At 43.9% G+C, this 16,380-nt stretch overlaps 1 protein-coding gene across 1 annotated transcript in view; it reads left to right on the top strand.

Moving 5' to 3' along the window:
* The window catches only part of tg (thyroglobulin), a 387,985-nt gene that overhangs the window by 89,325 nt on the left and 282,280 nt on the right, over positions 1-16,380 (top strand). The window contains exons 22-25 of the mRNA XM_078216995.1: positions 2,010-2,174; positions 3,320-3,442; positions 6,950-7,065; positions 12,578-12,686. Of these exons, the coding sequence (XP_078073121.1) occupies positions 2,010-2,174; positions 3,320-3,442; positions 6,950-7,065; positions 12,578-12,686 (513 nt within the window). The remainder of the gene's footprint in view (positions 1-2,009; positions 2,175-3,319; positions 3,443-6,949; positions 7,066-12,577; positions 12,687-16,380) is intronic.

Genomic DNA, 16,380 nt, shown 5'->3' with positions numbered 1-16,380 from the left:
CAGCATTGACTGAGTGTGAGATCAAGGAGCCCCAGCAAAACTGGAGTCAATGAGAATCAGGGGACAACCCTCCGCTGTTTGGAGTCACACTTGGCACAAAGGAAGATGGTTGTGTTGGCTGCAGGTTAAACATCTCAGCTCCAGGACATCACTGCTCCTCAGGGTAGTGTCCTAGACCCAACCATCTTCAGCGTCATCAATGATCTTTCTTCCATCATAAGGTCAGAAGTGGTGATGTTCGCAGATGATCACACAATGTTCAGCACCATTTGTGTCTCCTTAGACACTAAAGCGTCCATGTCCAAATGTAGCAAGACCTGGACAATATCCAGAATTGGGCTGATAAGTAGCCAGTGACATTTGTGCCACACAACTGCCAAACATTTGCTCCCCCACCAGTGGCGCACAGTAGCAACAGTGTGTACCATCTACAAGGTGCACTGCAGGAATTTACCAAGCGTCCTTAGACAGCATCTGCCAAACCCATGACCGTTACCAATTAAAAGGACAAGGGCAACAGACACATGGGAACAGCAACACCTGGAAGTTCCCCTCCAAAGTACACACCATCCTGACTTGGAAATATATCATAATTCCTTCACTGTTGCTGGGTCACAATCCTGGAACTCCCTCTCTAACAGCATTGTGAGAGTACCGACAACATAGGGACTGCAATGGTTCAAGAAGGCAGTGCACCAGCACCTTCTCAAGGGCAATTGGGAATGGGAAATAACTGCAAGCGTAGCCAATAATGCCCACATCCCATGAATGAATAAAATAACATACCATGTGGGAATTTAAGCCAGAGGCCCGGAAGATATTAAAAGCATGACATTATTTAAATGTCCCCCTGTCCATAGCACGGCCATTCTGAGTGGAAAATGGCAACAGATGGAAGTGTGAGATGCAAGGTATGACTGAGAGGGAGCCATAATGAGGGCCTTGCAGTTAAAAGGGAGAGGAGTGGTATGCTTTCCATAGAGGGAGTGCAAGGAAAGTTCACCAGACCAGTTCCTGGGTTGGCGGAATTATCTTTAAAAAAGAGATTGAGGAGACTGGGCCTGTATTCTCCAGTGTTTAGAAGAATGAGAGGTGATCTCATTGAAGAACCCAAAACTCTTTCGGGGCTTGAGAGGATAAAGCAGGAAGGTTGTTTTCCCTGGCTGGGGTGTCTAAAGCCCGGGGGCACAGTTTCAGGATAAGAGGTAGGCCATTTAAGACTGAGATGAGGACAAATTTCTTCACACAAAGGGTGGTGAATCTTTGGAATTCTATAACCCTAATGGATATGGAGACTCAGTCATTGAGTACGTTCAAGACAGAGATTGATAGATTTCTAGATATTAAAAATATAAAGTGATACAGGGATAGTGCAGTAAAATAACATTGGGGTAAAAAAAAAATTATTTATTCGTCACAAGTAAGGCTTACATCAACACTGCAATGAAGTTACTGTGAAAATCCCCTAGTCGCCACACTCCGGCACCTGTTTGGGTCAATGTACCTAACCAGCTCAGGGTACCAGAATATCCTTCTTCTACCAGGTAAAAGATCAGCCATGATCTAGTCGACTGGCAGAGCCACCTTGAGGGACTAAATGGTCTATTGTTGCTCCTATGTTACTATGTAACTCCAAGGGAGCAGAGGCCCATACACTTTCCTTGCAGCCTCGCTGATCCACACGGCACTAAGGAAAGATTTTACTTTCCTTCGCTGGTTTCCTAACAACTTTGCCTAACAGAGCAGCGAAGGTGTACACTTTTCTCAGCACAGGTTAAGCTACCATCAATCATAATGCCTCAATTTGTTTTTGCCGATGAGGCTACTGTCAGTGTCCAACATAAGCTTCATCCACCATCAAAAACCAGAGTTTGGCAGCAACCGAGTGGGGACTAGGGCCCCCTTGCTGTTTCTCTACTGAAAAATACACATTTCCAGATAAGAAACCTATTTCACTCCATTAACCAATTCCCAAATGTTACAGACATTTACCCATGTGACACTAACAGGTTTAACAAAGTGTGAAGCCAGTCCCTGGAAGTGTGACCCACAAGGACGATATAGAGCAGCTCAGCAAGACAGCAATGCGCTGATATCTTTCTGTGTCACTGTGACTGGAGAGCGATTACCTTGGAGTGAAACCAATGGAACCCTCACTGAGTCAGATTGTATTGGTGAGTAGATGTGGTTCAGGTTATTCAAATCCTTCTTTGGGTTGTTGCGGTAAAACACAGTTAATGGGTGGTGTTTAATGGAGTTTGAAAGGGTATTAACATCTGTCCCATTGTCAGTCATAATCCTGAAACAGAGTTAGTCGAAGTTTCCTGAACATTTCTGTGCTATTGATTTCCCTTTGCGACTCCACATTGGAACCTGTCTAATCCTAGATTGTATGAACCATGTCAGTTAAAAGATAGCTGAAACGCTTTGCTTAAGGTTAAAGTTCATTCTCAATGTTCTGCCTGCCAGCTGCTACGATCCATTTTGGAGGTTGAAGTAACATTTTCTATAGAGTTAGAAACAAAACTGGAGCTGGACCTGCCTTTAGATAGATTGACTTTCTAAGAAACAAGTCATGCGACCACATTGTAGATGCAACCAGGTCCATATCTACTCTGTTTTCATAATAAATCATGAAAGAGCTGCTACTGACTAATTATTTGGCAGCTTCCAGAGTAATAGTGCATCTGGAAGTCCACACTTCATGATACAGTAAGAATTAAATCCTAATGTATTTAAATATGCACCTTCCCAACACAAGTGAAATCAGTTGACTTTGCTTTATGTGCACAATGTGAGGTCTTAGGTCTTTGGATATTCCAGTATGTAAAGCACATTGGCAGGGAGGGAAATGAAGCTGAATAAATATCTGGGGATGGCACTAGAGGTGTTTGGATGATTAAATAACTCAAAGTGTAGATTGGTTCCGAGTGGGCAGGATGTTGTTTGTCAAAGACAGCTATGCAGGGGTTGATTCGTGAAGATTTGAGGATAGATCAATATTCTGGAATTTTGTGTAGTATCCTTTGAGGAGTGACAGTATTTGACAGATGGCATGATGGAAATAGAGTGCAGTCGGAAGAATGAGGGGTCACTTGCTTGTGGTAAAATCCAGCGAAAATTGTGTAAAGTCAATGTATTAATTAATGTGCCATTAATTGGCACATTCTGTGCCCTCCCTGATGACCCCTTTCAATATTCACAACCTGGATCATCAGGCAGAGCATGACAAGGGTCGAATTCCGGGGTGAATGATGTTTGCTCATTCCAGGGGCTCTTATGTTTCTTAACACACAGTCCTTTCTTTTCCTATCGAAAGTATTCCGACAGTTTGACAGCATCAATCAACACCAGCTAATCCTGAATTCTGAAGACACGGAAATCATCAAAGTTTTAACAGCACACGCTGATCATCAGCGGCAGCTTCTGGACTGTCTCACGGGTCAGTTAAGGTCATATTTGCTCTGATTGTTTCATTATTTCATTTCACAAGAATGTTGGGATTTGAATCATAAACTGGCCAAAGCTCAGTGACATCCTTGACCCTGCCACACGGGAGGCACCATACTATCCTGAATTCATATCTGAACCCACTATCACAGTTGCTCTTCCGATCTTTCTTCTGCCCCACATACATCTGAACTTTCCGTGGTGCCATAGACATGGCCCAGTTGGTACACCCATGTTGCCTCATCGCTTTCACTAATATGCAGGTGGCATGATAAAAATATATTTTAGTAAGCAATGTCACTATCAGAAGGTGAACCACCACAAACACTGCAAGGGCTAAAGAAGACCTACCACCATCTTTTCAGGGTAATTAGAATGGACAGTTGATGTGGCTCTGCCAAGATATCTTGTATTCTAAGAACATTCTTTGACAAGTTTGTCGAACATCAATTGAGTTGTGGTTGTTATGATGAGGATCATTTTAACAAGGATTCAATAATTCTTTTACTTCCTATTTTAAATCTGTTAAAATCCATAATGATAAAAGTTAAAACCGCATTTCTTATATCTTCTAAATGACACTAAGGACGGAATCAATAATCCAGAGGCTGAGAGTAATATTCTAGAAAACATGAGTTCAAAACCCCACCACAACAGTTGGTCTAAAAGAAGAATCCTGTTGAGGTGTCGAGGACCTCACCTGCCACTCCGAGGCCTGGTGAGATATCCACGCTGCCTCCTTCTTGGAAAGATTGGACAAGCCAATCAAGCAACAGTGAGGCCAGTGGCAGGACTTCACTTGGAATCAAGACTCCAGGAGCTCAGCACCATCCAAGACAAGCAGCAATTCACCAAGGTTCCTTCCCCAGCACCTTACAAATATGCAACCTCTACCACCTAAAAGAACAAGGGTAGAACGTGTGGGAACATGAATTCCCATGAAGGCCACACACCATCCTGACTTGGAAATGTATCGCTGCTCCTTCAATGTCACTGGGTTGAAATCCTGGAACTCCCTTCTTAACAGCATTATGGGTTTACCTATACCGCATGGACTTCAGTGGTTCAAGAAGATGGCTCACTGCAACTTTCTCAAAGGCAATTAGGGATGCGAAATAAAAATGCTGGCCTAGCCAGTGATGCAAGACAAGGGCCCAGCCACCAATATCACAATCTCAACAGAGATGGCCATTGAATGAATTGATGATCAGTGATGCTCAGGTTCAGAATGTTTTTTAAATTGAACCTAGAATATAGATAAGTTTTAGTAACTACCATCTCCCTTCCCAAACCTACCAATCTTTATCTCCAGTGGCTTTGCAATATGCTGCATTTGTCCAGATAAAAACATGAAATATGGCTGGGATTCTTCAGGTCTCACTGCAAGACTGATAGGAAACCCAGGCGAGTGGGGTAAATGAACTTTTATGTTGTTTCTCATCCCTTCAGAGGTCTAGCAGAGTCCTGTGCTACTGACGGTGGCGAGCTTGAAGGTGGGAAGGTCATGCACTCTGGTGGGGTGGTGGCATACTGGAACCCTGCTGCCTTCTTGCCTCACCAGAACTCCATTAACCTTCATGTCCTGCAGCCTATTGAAATCCTTAAGTGGCCAATTAGTGACTACATATGGGCTTCACCTTCCTGCCGCTTATCATTCCTGAAGGTGGAGGGAGGGTCCCTTGATAAGGTACTCGGTGCCTAATTGATGAGCTTGACATCAGGAAGAGGGTGGTCCCACTGAGAACCATCACCCTGCCCCTGATGCCAATCCTCCGACATCACCTTCCCAGTGATCCCCACCCCATGAATGCTTCCCACCCCCATATTACTTACCCGTGGCCTGGGTCACTCCATGATCCTGGGGCTCTGAAGTGTGCTTTTCTTGCAGCAGCCAACGCATCCTCTGTGGCACTGCTGAACACAATGGCTGTCGGCGTTTGATTGGCCCGCAGCTCTCGGTATGCAAGACCTTTGCCCCTGAGGTCTTGATTCCAAGGAAGGCCCACCACTGACCTCACCACTGCTTGATTGGCTTGTGGTTCAGCCTTCCTGAACAGAGAGAGCACATATCGCTCTTGCTCTCTAGCCAACAGGTGAGACCCTCGATGCCTCAACAAGATTTCACCCATGATCTGACTGTTATGTGAATCGTTTCTACTTCAGAATAATATAAATTGAAATCTATTTTTAAAACCCTAACATCAGAAAACAATCTCCTACTCCACCAATGTGACAATTCCATTTTCTAAAATAGTCCCATCCTGAATGGGCTCATATCCCCTGAAAACTCATTCAAGCCAAAATCTCATCGAATTGTAACCTACAGAACTTAAGAACATAAGAACTAGGAGCAGGAGTAGGCCATCTGGCCCCTCGAGCCTGCTCCGCCATTCAATAAGATCATGGCTGATCTTTTCGTGGACGCAGCTCCACTTACCCGCCCACTCACCATAACCCTTAATTCCTTTACTGTTCAAAACTTTAGCTATCCTTGCCTTAAAATGGCAAAGAAGAAGGCAATTCTGCCCAGGGGTGCACTATCTGCCCTTTGAAGAACTTTTTAATTAATCGCATTCCCTTGTTCTTTCTCCATTGTCCTGCATTATTTTGTCAATAGAATTTACAGCTCTCCAACAGCCTATCTGGCCCAACTAGTGCATCAGCACTTTTGCTCCACATGAGCCTCTTCCCACTTTACTACCCTCCCCGGAACCCTATCAGCATGTCCTTCTATTCCTCTCCTCCTAGTGTGCTACTCTACATTTCCCTTTTAAATGTGTCTATGCTGTTTACCCTAACTATCCCATGTGATAGCAAGTCCGATGCTCTATCACTCTCTGGGTAATTTCTTGAATTTCTGAATTTCCTATTGGATTTGTGAATGGCTACGTTATATTGATGACTCTTAGTTTTGGGCTCTTCACAATTTCTCTACATCTGCCCTTTCAAACTCCTTCACAATTTTAAAATCCTTTATCAGGTCAAATATGTATCCAATTTGGTTTTAAAAGGTGCTGTTGAATCTTGCTTCCATCACTATTCCTGGCCACAGCAACTTGCTGTGTCTCTTCCTCTTTGTTTCTTTGTCAATTTGCAAACTCTACTGTCTATAGACCATTGCACGCAGTAGAGACGGGGAAATTTTATCCCATCAGCTTGCTTTTGGTTTGATCCTATGGGCAGGATTTTACAGCCTAACTTGTCCTGAAATCGTAAAATTCCACCTGAGGTCGATGGATATTTCCATTGTCTGCCCCTCGCCGTTCCGATTCCATGGTGGGTAGGGAGGTAAAAGTCTGGCCCATAAATTGTAGATGTGATAGAACCTTGTTTAGACTCACCAGAATAACCACTCCTCAATGCACAAAGATTTTTGAGGTGTTTACTGAACCTGTGAACCTCTTTTGTTTCTCATATGTCTTTCTTGTTTGTTTGTACTTGGGGTTAATATACTCCATGAATTCATACATAGAGAAAACTTAAATCTTTCCCTTTGCAGAATGCTCTGGAAACGAGATGTGTAACTTCCTGACATTATTCAGCAAAGGAGAACTGTTCCAGTGTGAACTTTATAATAGCTCCGAGTCCAATTTGCTCTGTGACACATTTGGACAGGTAGGGGAGATATTTTTGATCTTATATCTAAATGACTAATATTGTTCCATGATATCCTGTGTGATACTAATGTGATTTTCATAATGCACATTCATAAGATTGCAAGAAATGGGAAGAGGCCCACGTAGCAAAGCCCGTTATACAAATACATTCTCAGAACCCATACAAGCCATGCTCAACCTCCTCAAAGTCCTTTCCTCTTTTTTAATTTGAGAAAGATAGTGTACTGGATCGAGGGTGACTCAATGCAGCTTTAATGATAAAGGCTTTATTGCCAACAGAGTATGTATATATATATATATATTGACCGTGTGTGTGTGTGTGCGCGCAATAAGGTTAGACTAGACTACAAGTGCGACTGCTCTTCTGGATTCCCGGGCTCCAACTGCCAGTCCTTCCTCGTCCTGTGGTCCCCGCCCTTCTGCCAATTGGCTCAGCTTCCCACTGGAGTGATCCATAGAGTCCTCGCTGGTCACATGACCCTCAGAACGTGCCCCCATCCACACCCCCCCCCCCCCCCCCCCCCACCCCAACTTCATGGCCACGCTCCTACAGCTAGTTAAAAAATCATGGAATTATTGAATGGTCACAACATAGAAGAAGGCCATTCAACCCAACTTGTATATAGCCACTCTCTGCAAGAGTAATTCAGCTACTCCCACCACACCACACCCCACTCCCCTGCACCCCCCACCGCCCTCTCAAGGTCAATAGGATGAAACTAAATTTTGAAGGAGTGGGCAAGAGCATAAAACTAGTATTACTGAGGAGCATTATGTAGCTGATAGGAGAAAGAGGACAGTAAGGAGTAAGCAGCTCCACAATTGAAGGGTTTGGGAGAGAAGGAGGTGGGAGATGAACCTTGAAGATGAAGGTAGAAAGAATCATGCCCAAGATTATCTACACCCTAATAAATTAAGAGACCGTTCATTTCCTTCACAACTGGCTCCACCATATATTAATAGGGATAACTGTGTTGGAATAGCGCAGTTTCAATACTAAGAACCCTGCCTGCGCTGTACTGGTAGGAGCCTAAAGCATTGCCTGAATTGGCATTGCCAATTCTTTGTAAATCTCCATAATGCTGCTGGAAATGGTACGTGAACTAATTTCTCTCCCCGACTTTGAGTAGCACGGTGTCTCTCTGTGATTTTCACTGCTGCCTCCCAGTGCTAGGGACCCGGGTTCAATTCCAGCCTTGGGTGACAGTGAGGAGTTTGCACATTCTCCTCGTGTCTGTGTGGGTTTCCTCCAGGTGCTCTGGTTTCCTCCCACAGTGTAAAGATGCGCAGTTTAGGTGGATTAGCCATGGTAATTGCACTCGGTTATGGGGATAGGCAGGGGGTGGACCTGGGTCAGATGCTCTTTCAGAGAGTCAGTGCAGACTCAATGGGCCGAATGGTCACCTTCTGCACTGGAGGGATTCTATTCTTACTGACTCTCTTCATTGGAAATCTATTCTAATTGGTAAATTTAGAATCGTTTTTAAACTTTCTCTTAATTTCTCTTTTACATGGCATTCAACTTGTCTGGCTAGAATCTCATTGCTGAATCTCCAGCAGTGGTTTGACGCTCGGAGGTGTGTGAAATGCTTCAGGATACACTGTCTGACTTTTCTGTCTACTTCAATGGAAAGTCTTTGGCTTCTAATTCAGTCTCTAACTCAGTCTCCTCCCACAGTGAAATCTTTGTCTTGTTTGCTCAGATGAAGACTTTGACATCTATCCCAGTGATTCCTTTCGTTCAAAACACTTCCATCATGTTTTATTCTCTTTCCTCTATGAAAATACTTCATCGAGTCAGATGAAGATTGCCATGGCATAATCGATTGAGGGAACATTTTAGCAGGGGAGGTTTTCACAATGTGAATACAGATGAGGAAGGCCATTCATCCATTCAAAAACATCTGAAGTATTGCCAACACTTCATCTATGTAAATTATTACGGGGCTTTAAACTCCGCTAACTCATCTGGAGTCAATTTGAAGTTTTAATCATATTTCTGTGAAGAACGTCCAGACATCATCCCTTAATGAGTTCATTGATGTCCCTTAGGAAAGAAAAGTTGCCTTGCCTGTCTGACCTATGCATGACTCCAGTCCTATACTCTAAATAGTTGACACTTATCTGTCCTTTGAAGTGGTTGAGCAAGTCACTCTGTCAAACCACACCACTATCATTAGTTCCACAAAACAATTTACCACCACTTTCTCAAGGAAAGTAGGGATGGGAATTAAATGTAGCATTGTCAGCATTGCCCATTGCCCTAGAATGAATATAGAAAGCCCCATTTCATTAGTTAGTGGTGTTTTGGATCCACTCTGGCTATTTAGTATCTGCAAAAAAGAGACATCTTGCACTCATCAGGGCATTCATAAGAAAACAATGTACAGGAAATCAACCTACTTATACTGTATGAAAAGAGAGTGCTGACTGGTTGGCAAGTGGACTCTGATTGCCATTGGCATGGAGAATGCACCAGTTGATTGTCGCTGCAAGTTAACTGCTAAGCATTGTTTGAAAGTTCAACCGGACAGCTTGACTCTGACTGGCCTAGGCATTGAGCTGAGGAATGAACCAGCCAATGGCTGTCACTTATTTTGTTTAGTTGAAACAGGCACAAGGTTCATTCAGTCTGCAAAGAACAGGCCTCTGAGTACTAATATAAGTAGCATCCAGTCCACACAAATGTGCCACACTGTGAGCCCGACTGACAATCTTAAATAGGTTGTCAGCATAATTCTTAGCACACTGAGGATTACTTAGCAAGTGTTAGCCAATCATGGGATCACATCTAACATTGGATACTGTGTTTTGAGTTTTGCAAGCATGGCTGGTTGTGTGTGGTCTGTACCTTGCAGCAGAAGGGACAAGTTGTTTGAGACTATCCATCAGTGATTGCTACATACCTGGTATTTCAGATTGTTTTAATGATAATGAAATGGTCTTTTTTTTAAACTTATGAGGTTACTGGAGTTTCAGGATTAAGTTACTTTCAATTCCTAATTATCCTACATCTCTTACACTCCAGATTGATTTTTTAAAAAACTTATCAATATAGGCCTCGGCTGGAATGTTACCGTCCTGCCTGCCAGGGGAATTGGAACGGGTGAGGAGCAGAGCTTGGAAAGATCCGTTGACCACGGGCGGGATTTTATGGTTTCGGGACAAGCGATGCTGTAAAATACTGCCCATCATGTCTATTGTCCATCGGGTAACTGTAGGTTGCTGAAGCCTTTGCGTCAAATGATGAAGAGAAGGAAGTGGGAGGTTCCACAAATCTGAGAATGTATAATTCTTAGAGGATCGTAGGATCTGGAGAGATAACAAGCGAGGAGAGCTATGAACATGAGCAAAAATTTAATATTAAGGTATTCGGGCAGCATTGCCAGTTGTTTAATATCCTCAATTTACATTAATATCCATATTTACAACAATTTATGAATTGCAATGTAATTAACTGATAGCCATTTATCACCAATCATATTACTTATCTGGAGGAAAATTTGGGTGGTCTGATTCGTAAGTTTGCAGATGACACGAAGATTGGTGGAGTTGCTGATGGTGTCGAGGATTGTCAGAGGGTATAGCAGGATATAGATAGATTGGAGAATTGGGCACAGAAATGGCAGATGGAGTTTAACCCGGACAAACGCGAGGTGATACATTTTGAAGGATCAAACTTAAGTATGAATTATACGATAAATGGCAAAACCCTTAGGAACCTTAACATACAGAGGGATCTGGGTGTGCAGGTCCACAGTTCCCTAAAAGTGGCAATACAGGTGGCCAAGGTGATTAAGAAGGCATATGGCATGCTTGCCTTCATCAGCTGCGACATTGAGTACAAGAGTTGGGAAATCATGTTGCAGCTATATAATACCTTGGTTAGACTGCATTTAGAGTATTGCGTGCAGTTCTGGCCATTACATTATCAGAAGGACAAAGAACAAAGAACAATACAGCACAGGAACAGGCCCTTCGGCCCTCCAAGCCCGCGCCGCTCCCCGGTCCAGGATTGAATCCTGAATCCAGGATCCCCGCCCAATTTTCCAGCCTATCTACATTCTAATATCCTATCCACCGAGCTGTCCCTCACAGCTACGATGCTTTGTTCATCACAACCTATTAACTCACCCCCACCTCCCCATTCCAGACCATGTGATCTCCAGGGAGAGGCGAAAACCCAGAGTGAAAACCCCAGGGCCAATATGGGGAAAAAAAAAATCTGGGAAATTCCTCTCCGACCCCCTGTGGCGATCGAAACGAGTCCTGGAGATCACACTGGCCCTGATCAGAAAATGCTTCCCAACCCTATTCATTTCCACTTCTGCTTTACGAACACCATATGAATTCCCTGCCCCCGAGACAGGTTCCCAACTATCCGCAGTCTTGCTCTGTACTGGCACCAGCAAGATGACCATAGAATGAAGCCTTGAAATGAGAAACAAAGAACAATTAGCCCGCGCCGCTCCCTGGTCCAAACTAGACCACTCTTTTGTATCCCTCCATTCCCACTCCGTTCATATAGCTGTCTAGATAAGTCTTAAAAGTTCCCAGTGTGTCCGCCTCCAGCACCTTGCCCGGCAACACATTCCAGGCCCCCACGACCCTCTGTGTAAAATATGTCCTTCTGATATCTGTGTTAAACCTCCCCCCCTTCACCTTGAACCTATGACCCCTCGTGAACGTCACCACCGACCCGGGGAAAAGCTTCCCACCGTTCACCCTATCTATGCCTTTCATAATTTTATACACCTCTATTAAGTCTCCCCTCATCCTCCGTCTTTCCAAGGAGAACAACCCCAGTTTCCCCAATCTCTCCTCATAACCAAGCCCCTCCATACCAGGCAACATCCTGGTAAACCTCCTCTGTACTCTCTCCAAAGCCTCCACGTCCTTCTGGTAGTGTGGCGAAGGACATGGAAGCTTTGGAGAGAATGCAAAAAAGGTTCACCAGGATGTTGCCTGGTCTCGAGGATGTTGGCTATGAGGAGAGGTTGAATAAACTAAGATTGTTTTCACTGGAAAGATGGAGGTTGAGGGGAGACCTGGTAGAGGTCTACAAAATTCTAAATGGCATAGACAAGGTGGATAGTCAGAGGCTTTTTCCAAGGGTGGAAGTGCCAATTACAAGGGGGCACAGATTCAAGGTGAGAGGGGGAAAGTTTAAGGGAGATGTGTGGAAGAAGATTTTCACACAGAGAGTGGTGGGTGCCTGGAACGCGCTGCCAGAGGATGTGGCGGAAGCAAGTACATTAGCAACATTTAAGAGGCATCTGGATAGGTACATGAATATGGATGAAATAGAGGGATACAGACCGAGTAAGGGCAGAAGGTTTTTTTTAGTTAGGGCATCATGATCGGCACACTCTTGGAGGGCCAAAGGGCCTATTCAGGTGATGTACTTTTCTTTGTTCCTCTTTGTTCTTATTGGTGACTGTATCATATACTGTCAGTAATTCACTTTGCTTGCTGTTTATTATTCTATCTGTTTCTTCTTCTGCTAATAGAGTCAAGGATTCCTGGGGAATTCAGCAACAGCCAAATATGAAGGAATTAGTTGCCAGCTGAGAATCAGCGGCAGTGGTGAGCAGAATCTGAGCGTCTACAGAAAGAAAGGTGAGTTTTACAAGAATTCAATGGAGATGGGCCACCTGTCACTGAGGACACACTTTATTACACGAACTAAAAGTTTTTTTTACTTTCTGGAGTGATCCTAAAAATTGTGCAATCACAAAGCGAAAAGCAAGCTCAGGGGAGGCAGTGGCGTAGTGGTATTATCACTATGCTCGTATCCCAGAGACTCAGAGGATTGCTCTGGGAACCCAGGTTTGAATCCCATCAAGGCAGATGGTGACATTTGAATTGAATCAAAATCTGACGCCAAAAGTCTATTGAAAATTCACTACCCATACGTGAGTCACCTTACATTGCTGGTCGATGTAGTGGATAAGAGATATCTATCAAATCAACAAGAAATGTAAATGCATATTCAGCAAATTGGTAGTCAAGAAATAGTCAGAGACTTATGCCTGGAATTGGTGGATTTCTCTAATTGTCATGGTTTATGATATTATCTGAATCAAATGGATTAAGTAATTTACCATTATCACTATCTATACAAAAACTAAAATACTGAATGTCCTGGCAATTTGAAAACAAAAACAGAAAAAACTTGTAATACTCACAATTTATTTAAATAAAAGCAAATTACTGCAGATGCTGGAATCTGAAAACAAAAGAGGGAATGCTGGAAAATCTCAGTAGGTCTGGCAGCATGCTTCACAGCTCCAGGGTCCCGGGTTCGATTCCTGGCTCGGGTCACTGTCTGTGTGGAGTTTGCACATTCTCCTCGTGTCTGCGTGGGTTTCCTCCGGGTGCTCCGGTTTCCTCCCACAGTCCAAAGATGTGTGGGTTAGGTTGATTGGCCAGGTTAAAAATTGCCCCTTAGAATCCTTAAATGCGTAGGTTAGAGGGATTAGCGGGTAAATATGTGGGGGTAGGGCCTGGGTGGGATTGTGGTCGGTGCAGACTCGATGGGCCGAATGGCCTCCTTCTGCACTGTAGGGTTTCTATGATTCTATCTGTAAGGAGAGAAAAGAGCTGACATTTCGAGTCCAGATGACCCTTTGTCAAAGCTAAAAGGCATAGAAAATGCGAGATTCTTATAGTCCAGGGGGAGGAAATAAAAGATAAGTCATAGCCATAGAAACCAGGGGAAAAGGCTGCTAATGGCTGTCCACAGAGAGAATAAAGGGTGTGAATGGCCAAACGGCAGAGAAGCTGTAAACTGTGCCAGATGAAGATGTTGGGGGGACAGGGGGTAGAATGTAGAATGTGGGACAGAGGTAGAATGTAGAAAAGGGGAAGCGGGGAGAGAAAAGGTAAGGGAAGGAGAATGAAGTAGGGAGAAAGGGGGGGGAGAAAATGAAGAAAGACAATGAACAAATAAAAGGTAGAGAACATTAAAAATTAAATAAAATAGAATGAAAACAAAGGGTTCGAGGTGGTGTAGAACAAATCATCTGAAATTGTTGAATTCGACGTTGAGACTGGAAGGCTGTAAAGTGCCTAGCTGGAAGATGAGATGCTGTTCCTCCAGTTTTGCGTTGAGCTTCACTGGAACATGCAGCAGGCCAAGGACAGACATGTGGGCATGGGAGCATGATCGTACATGATCCTGCTGCCATGTCTTTTAGCTTTGACAAAGAGTCATCTGTACTCGAAACGTCAGCTCTTTTCTCTCCTTACAGATGCTGCCAGACCTACTGAAATTTTGCAGCGTTTTCTCTCTCTCAATTTATTTGATGTTGCTGATCTGTATTCATTTCCAATCTAAAGAATGTATCCAAATCCTGAAACATCAACTGACAGACTTCATAGGCAAAATTGAAGTCTGGAGTAATAAATGGAAGCAGATTGCACAGTCACCTTCAAAAAGGAATTGAATAAATACTCGAAGGAGAAAAATTGCAGGGATGTGGGGAAACAGTGCAAGAGTGAAACTAAATGAATTGCTCTTTGAAAGAGCTGACACGGACTTGATGGGTTGAATGGCCTCCTTTCATTCTGAACTGCTGTATGTTTCTATGCCTTTCACTTCCATCAAACTCCTAATCTCTTGCGACTCTCTCACCGCATGGTGGCACAGTGGTTAGCACTGCTGCCTCACAGCGCCAGGGACCTGGGTTTGATTCCTGGCTCGGGTCACTGTCTGTGCAGAGTCTGCACGTTTTCCCCATGTCTATGTGGATTTCCTCCGGGTGCTCCAGTTTCTTCCCACAGTCTGAAAGACCTCCTGGTTAGGTGCAGTGGCCGTGCTAAATTCTCCCTCCGTGTACCCGAACAGACGCCGGAGTGTGGCGACTAGGGGATTTTCACAGTAGCTTCATTGCAGTGTTAATGTAAGCCTACTTGTGACACTAATGAATAAACTTTAAAAACACCTCCTTTAGAATGTTTATTTCTCTGCCCCTACCAACTCTCATTCTGAGATTCTTATGAAGATATCCTTCCTCCAGCCCCTCCTCCCCCGCCTCCTTCCCCTCTGCACAATGATTTCATCCTCAGTGATTTTCCTACACAACTCACCTTGTTCTTTCTCTGATTTCACTCTCTTCATCAACCTCTCTCTCGGTATAATTTCTCTTGACCATTTTCACAACTGAACCGCCCCATTAATCCTATCTCACTCAGCCTTGACTCTGAATACAAGGACACTTCCAACGATTTAATTGTATCCTTTGACACCCACATTCAAACAAACAAAGAACAAAGAAAATTATAGCACAGGAACAGGACCTTCGGCCTTCCAAGCCTGCGCCGATCATGTTGTCCTATCTAGACCAACCGCCTGTATCCCTCTATTCCCTGACTGTTCATGTGTCTGACCAGATAAGTCTTAAATGTCACTTAAGTATCTAGCTCAACCACCTCACTTGGCAGTGCATTCCAGGCCCCCACCGCCCTCTGTAAAAAAAACTTCCCCCGCACATCTCCATTGAACCTTCCCCCCACTCTCCCCCCCCCCCCCCCCCCCCCCCCAAACGTACCTTGAACTTGTGCCCCCTTGTAATTGTCATTTCTGCCCTGGGAAAAAGCTTCCACTGTTCACCCTATCTATACCCCTCAATTTTATAAACTTCTACTCTTCCAACCAGGTTTTTTTATGAGTTCATCCTGGGATTTAACTTGTCTCCAATTCATGTTTCCTGAAAATGTGTTCAGCTTTATTTGATGGAATGGAAATGTAAATATTATCGAGGAGTTGTGATGGTTGAGTTCAGAACAAACCCGAATGGCAAGCTTTTACTTCATTTTCTTAATTAGAGGACAAAGGCTCACTGTGTAGTAAATCAGACTGAGACTGTGCTCATAGTGCAGATGACATCTCTCGGATATTACCTCGGTTGGCAAATGAATGAGCTGTTCTCAAAATATTCCAGACGTTATGTATGTAAACAACCAGTGATATCTGTGAATTCCCATTGTCTGATCACAAGTGGGATGTTATGAACACAAGCTAAATGCCCACCTAAGGAAAATTGCTGGAAAAGCCACAACTCCCAATCTCAAAAGGGGACAAAAGAACAGAGAACCGGGGGGGGTGTTTGTGGACAAATCTTTGAAGGTGGCAAGACAGATTAACAAAGCATTTAATAAAAGATGAGAGACCCTGTGGGCATTATGAATAGAGACATAGGGCTGGATTTTCATCCCTGAACCGCGAGTTGGGAAAATTCCTGACCCCTCAAACCCGATTTAGGAGAAAGTGCCACAGACAGTCAAATTTTATTCCAGGGGGGTTAACCTC

This window comes from Mustelus asterias, chromosome 7, assembly GCF_964213995.1.
Source record: "Mustelus asterias chromosome 7, sMusAst1.hap1.1, whole genome shotgun sequence".
Lineage (NCBI taxonomy): Eukaryota > Metazoa > Chordata > Chondrichthyes > Carcharhiniformes > Triakidae > Mustelus > Mustelus asterias.
This window is presented reverse-complemented; position numbering and strand designations above follow the sequence as displayed.